General features: G+C 40.0%; 1 protein-coding gene across 2 annotated transcripts in view; it reads left to right on the forward strand.

Annotated features, from left to right (window-relative positions):
- Nucleotides 1-5,774, forward strand: part of prkar2aa (protein kinase, cAMP-dependent, regulatory, type II, alpha A) — a 57,028-nt gene extending 51,254 nt beyond the window's left edge. For both annotated transcript variants that reach the window (XM_061736737.1, XM_061736738.1), the window contains exons 10-11: nucleotides 453-591; nucleotides 4,409-5,774. In XM_061736737.1, the coding sequence (XP_061592721.1) occupies nucleotides 453-591; nucleotides 4,409-4,533 (264 nt within the window). In that variant the 3' untranslated portion in view covers nucleotides 4,534-5,774. The remainder of the gene's footprint in view (nucleotides 1-452; nucleotides 592-4,408) is intronic.
- Nucleotides 5,775-6,000: the final 226 nt, after the last annotated feature.

Genomic DNA, 6,000 nt, shown 5'->3' on the forward strand with positions numbered 1-6,000 from the left:
GAACCTACTGTATTATATAATTTAGTCTTAGTAATGTCAATTAACATCTAACATCTTATGTATATTTATAATTACTCTTTAACTAAACAAAAATATGTTTTTACTCGATTAATCGATGGAATTTTCAGTAGAATACTCGATAACTAAAATATTCGATAGCTGCAGCCTTACTTCAGATTTTAATTTGCAACACTTTAAGATCTTTTTAGATAAAACAAAGACATGTTCAGTGTCTGTTCAGTCGTCTACCAGCTAGTTTCGGTTGAGCACATCTTGACAACGACATCCCACACATGCCTTGACGATCCACCAGGCCTCACGTTTGCCTAGCAACAGTGGGAATCACAACCGTCTGCTCCGCTGCCGAGCGCCCCTCGCTGGGAGGGGGGGCAGAAGGTACTCGGGGGCTCCTAACCTTTATTCCTGTCCTCCGCTCTCTTCCCTCGCTCCAGACGAAGGCAGACCATGCAGACAATGCGGAGGTGGAGTTAACGCGCTGCAACAGGGGTCAGTACTTCGGGGAGCTGGCCTTGGTCACTAACAAGCCCCGGGCCGCCTCAGCCTACGCAGTAGGAGACGTAAAGTGTTTGGGTAAGACGGAACTACACTCGGAGACACTCGTTAAACGTGTATTTGCATCTCTGTTTATCCTGCCCTCGAGAACACTGATAGAGTCGTGTTTGTGAGCAGCAGCTTCAAGTCAACGTTACAATTCCACCAGTTTAAAGGGAAGTGATAACCAAGAGCTCTAACAAGCAGCAAATAAGCAAACCACTTCACATCAGTGAAGTGGTTTGCTTATTTGCTGCTTGTATGTTTATTTGCTGAAAACATTGTAGTTTTTGCTGACTGAAGGATGTTCTGTAATTATATTGTTTTTTAAAAAGTGGACGCATTAATTTAAGCTCCACAATGAACGAGCAGCTCATCACTTTTGAAAATGTAAAGGATTTTTATCTCTTTTCTACGGAACAGTATTATGGCCACGCAGGAGAAAAATTTAAATAATATTTTAGAGGAGGAAATTTTTTTTTTCATTATGCACTTCGAGAAAAAAGTCGAAATGTCGAGAAAAAAGTTGAAATGTTGGGATTACTGTTGAAGTACAATTTCGAGAAAAAAGTCGAAATGTTGAGAAAAAAGTCCAAATTTCGTGAATAAAGTGGAAATGTTGAGAAAAAAGGTGACATTTTGACTTTATTCTTGAAATTGTATTTCAACGTTAATCTCGACATTTCGACTTTTTTCTCGACATTTCGACTTTTTTCTCGAAGTGCACAATAAAAAAAAATCTTCCCGTCAAATATTTTTTCTCCTGCATGGCCCTAATACTCTTCTGTGCTTTTCTTGTGAAGCCTGTTTGCACTTTTAATTTTTCCATGGAAAAGCATGAGCCAAGCATGCAGCTTTTATTTGTTTTAAGAGAACAAGTTGTTTTGTGCTGGTAAATACCATGTCGCGCCATGTGTTGGCCTCTGTCGGTCCTCCTCTTCTTCACCTTGCAGAATCCTGCGCTCACTATCTGTACTGAGAGCATACCTGTCACATTGTCAGCAGGCTTTATTTGCAGACAATCCCACTGCCTGTCTGCAGCAACAACCTGGCTTTTCCAGCAGAGGAAACGTTATTCACACTCTGCGTCGTGTCCTCACCGGTTATCCTGCTGCTGCAGAAGATAAGCAGCACTTCGTGGCTGAAATCTGCCGTGCTTATTAATGTTTCATAGAAAAACACATCACTGCTTGTGAAATAGGAAATCTTGAACGTTTATCCTGACGGATGAGCATGTCTGAATATGAGATCCTTTGTCATTCGTGCCCGTCATTATTACTCCGCTGCTCTTTCCTCCTCTACTCTCTGTGGAAGAGCCGTGTATCTTGACATGTTGCCGTGTTTAACAGATGAATCCTCTGGGTTGCTATGAAATCTTTCACCATGCTAAGAATGATGATGTCGCTCCCGTATAACAACATCATTAAGAAGGACAATGTTGCTACACGCGTTGCGTCGTGACAGCTCTCAGCTTCTCCATTTCACGAGAGGCTGGAAGTAATGCTAACCATTAAGCCAACAGGAGACTTTCTTCTCCCACACAGACTGAGCTGCAAACCTAATAAAGCGTTTCTGCTGGGAACGGCCACATCCACCGTTTTATCTGTGTTAAGTGTTGCCGTATTGACCTGAGCGTAGGATAATCCTCCCTTTTTCAAGACACATCTTTCAGAAAAGAAATTGTGTGGACACCAAGTCTTGTCTTGGTCACGACATTCATTTAGAACCAGGTATAATAAAAATACAGCAGCTTCTTTGTAGTCTGGGGACAAGTGCAGGGCCACTTCGGTCTACACACAGTAAAATTTTCGTAATTTAAATTTTAATCACTCACATTTTAATCGCTTGAGGTGTTTGAATAAGGTGTGACTTGTGAACGGATTTACAAGTTACAAAAGAGGAGAGATTTCCTAAGAGGATGTTGGACAAATATTTGGCCTCTTAATTAGACAAATCCTCGATCCACCACTGGCGAGACTTGTTCTGCACCTCCAACGCTGTAGCGCTGTAGCGCTGTAGCGCTCATCTGCACCAGCTGATGCTGAGTCTAACCTCGGGTCTGGGTTCTGTTTTGGTGCCCTGTCCTTTTCATAGTTAGAACCCCTCTGTCAATGACACACACACAAATCCCACATTTTTCTACGACGGAGTATTAGGGCCAAACTAAGACCAAAAAAGAAATTGAAATTACGAGAATAAAGTCATAATATAATGAGAATAAAGGCGTAAAATTACATGAATAAAGTCATAATGTTGCGAAAATAAAGTCGCGATAGAATAAAGTCGTAACATTACGAGAATAAAGTCAGAATTTATGAGAACTCTTAACAGGAAGAGCATCTTCTCCCTGTGTTAAAATGAGGAATATCTCGTGAAGTTATATTTATATATTATATTATATATTACGACTTTATTCTCGTAATATTACGACTTTATTTTCGTAATTTCCATTTTTTTTTGTCTTAGTTCGGCCCTAATACTCCGTCGTACTTTTCAGCTTAAAGGCACTCTATGTAATAATTCCACTCCACACCAAATGCAGGAAATATTTAATACGGAGCTTCATGAGTCAGCTCCTGATGTAAAGATGCAACAAAATGTACTTCAGAATGGTTTGTTTTTTTGATAGTTGTTTTTGTTTAATGGGAGGCAGTCTGTCTGGCCTCATCACTTCTGACTGAAACTATCTTGGATCCAGACTGATGTCACACATTACGCACTCTCACAGCAGCTCAGTCATCTGACTGCTCTTCAACACTTCTTACAACAAAACACACACAAGAAATGAGGCGGAACCACATTAAACACAAAACAAAGCTGAGTTGTTTATTAGAAATTGAACAAAGGGAAGGAACAACTGTGCCACTGTATGTATGATGATTGGTTGTTGTTTACAGTGTCTTTTCTCCACGAGATCCTCTCACTCACCACAGCTCATTTCTTGCTCTGTCACTGACTGTAGCTCAGTTGGGACTCTCCCAACAAGACTCATGACCTTTAAGTGGACTTAATGTCCTTCCACTCATGGGACCTTGACGTTTTCACTTTATTCTTTGAGAGAAATCAATGACACGAACGAGAAGGTTAGATCAGTTGTAGAAGATACGGGAAACACAACCAGTGACTGTTTAGGATTTGTAATTATTGTTTTGTGATTTGAAATTTTGGTTATCTATACTCCACTGGAGTAATTATTTTTCAGACGACTTTTTACTTTTATTCCTTACATTTTCACGCAATTATCTGTACTTTTTACTCCTTACATTTTAAAAACAGCCTCGTTAGCCTATTTCATTTCGGCCTTTAAAAAAAAACTATCCAGTTAAATTGCTCCATCCGGATAGAGTGAATTTGGTTGTGGTTGTTTCAGATGTTCTTGTCCAGTTTTGTTCTTACATCCGTTCCCTCAGATTCCTGCAACTAAACTTGGATGTACATTCCAATAAAGGTTAGGATAAATGATAACATGCCTCTGAAGTTTGACTTTTTGCACCATTACAATACTTATAGGCAACTAGTCATCATATCTCCTGCTCTCTGAAACACATGTTAATGCTCAATAGTACACATATATGGTTCTTTAATATATTTGCATTATACTAAGATGCATTCATTTTCAATGGCTTTTGTCCTTAATGGCTTTTTTCCCCCTTCCATTACTTTTACTTTTATACTTTAAGTAGTTTTGAAACCAGTACTTTTATACTTTTACTTGAGTAAAAAACTTGAGTTGATACTTCAACTTCTACAGAAGTATTTTTAAACTCTAGTATCTATACTTCTACCTGAGTAATGAATGTGAATACTTTTGCCACCTCTGAGTATAATGACTCCTGTTTCACTTGCGTCTCTGCAGTAATAGACATCCAGGCGTTCGAGCGCCTCCTGGGTTCCTGTAAGGAGATCATGAAGAGGAACATCGCCCACTATGAGGAGCAGCTGGTGGCTCTGTTCGGCTCCAGCATGGACCTGAGAGACTGAGCCTCCCACACCGCCCTCCGTGCCTTCTTTTACATCCATCCACACACACACGCACACACACACACACACACACACACACAGCCAGACATATGTCCTCGCTCACATCATGCAGTGGCTAAATGGACTCATAAGCTTTACACAGATGGTGCAAACGCATGGGAAAGTGTGTTTGCCTCACCTGCAGGTACATCAATACTTAAGAGTGCAAACATATTCACCCTCTCACACACAGACACCTGTGGTAGGCACTGACAGACGCACACACTCCACTCGGTCTGCTCACCCTCAAGCACATGCAAGCTCCACAAACTTCATCAGCAGACATGATTAAACGCACTCATACATATGCACAGCCAGCTGAAGGCCAGGCCCCCTGTTGCTTGAGCCAGCTTCAACCTCTCAGTATGAATGTCTCTGCTGCAGTGACCTTAATACAGGTGAAAGCAGCGTAAGGACGCTTATGAGTAACACACACATATATACACACGTACACACTCCCAACACACACTGAAAAACACACCCTCGTGCGTCATGTGTGCAGGCTTTACATTCACATGAGCTCTTGAACAACTTGGTTGTTCCAAGCCTCAGCCAAGGACACATCAACATACAGAAACACACACAGGGTTACAGGAACAGACACTCCGAAACACAAACACACGAGCAAAAACACACATGTGGAGAAGAAAATCGTGAGAAAAAAACTCTCAGAAAAATAAAAAAGGCAAAAAAAAAAAAAAGTTTAAATGAGACATAAGTTTTAGAAACATTTTATGAAGATAAAAACAGAAGCTTTGATAAAATATTATTTAAATAAATAAAAAAAAGTGTTTCCTCTTTGGGAGGCTGGGGTGCAGAACTTTGAGCGCACTCCGTTTTCTTCCTCTACTGTCGTTGATTGAGTTGACTTAGTGCTGGTGAGTATTGCAGTACCACAGAGGAAGACGTAAAAACAATAACCCTATATTTTCTGGGCCGTTGTTATTCTGTCATTGATGCAACACTTCATTGTATTGAATTAATTATTAAGGTATTGTTATTATATATTCTTTTTTTTTGCTTTTTTTTTTTTGCTTTCACCAGTTCTTGATAATTCACCCTCCATCTCTGACAAAATGTATAAACAGAAAAAAAAACATAAATAAAAACATTAGTGCTTAATTCACCTTGATTATCCTTGAATGAGTTGTCCTGGATTAAAAACGATATTAAAAAAAAATAAAGTGAACATTTTGGTAAAAGTCTTGTCTGTGTTGTATTTATCCTTCTTTTTTTCCCCCTTTTGATACAAAGCATTAGTCTGGTTCAGGTCTGCAAAGCTCCAGGTTTGACTCTGACCGACAGATGCACAGCAAAACCTCTGGGCGCCGGTGGATGGGCATATAACCGATCAGGGGATGAGCATGTAACGTAGACGGTGTGAAAACAAGACTAATATCAACTAAAGACATTGTCAGGGCGTGTTCA

Source organism: Cololabis saira, chromosome 12, assembly GCF_033807715.1.
Source record: "Cololabis saira isolate AMF1-May2022 chromosome 12, fColSai1.1, whole genome shotgun sequence".
Taxonomy (NCBI): Eukaryota; Metazoa; Chordata; class Actinopteri; order Beloniformes; family Belonidae; genus Cololabis; species Cololabis saira.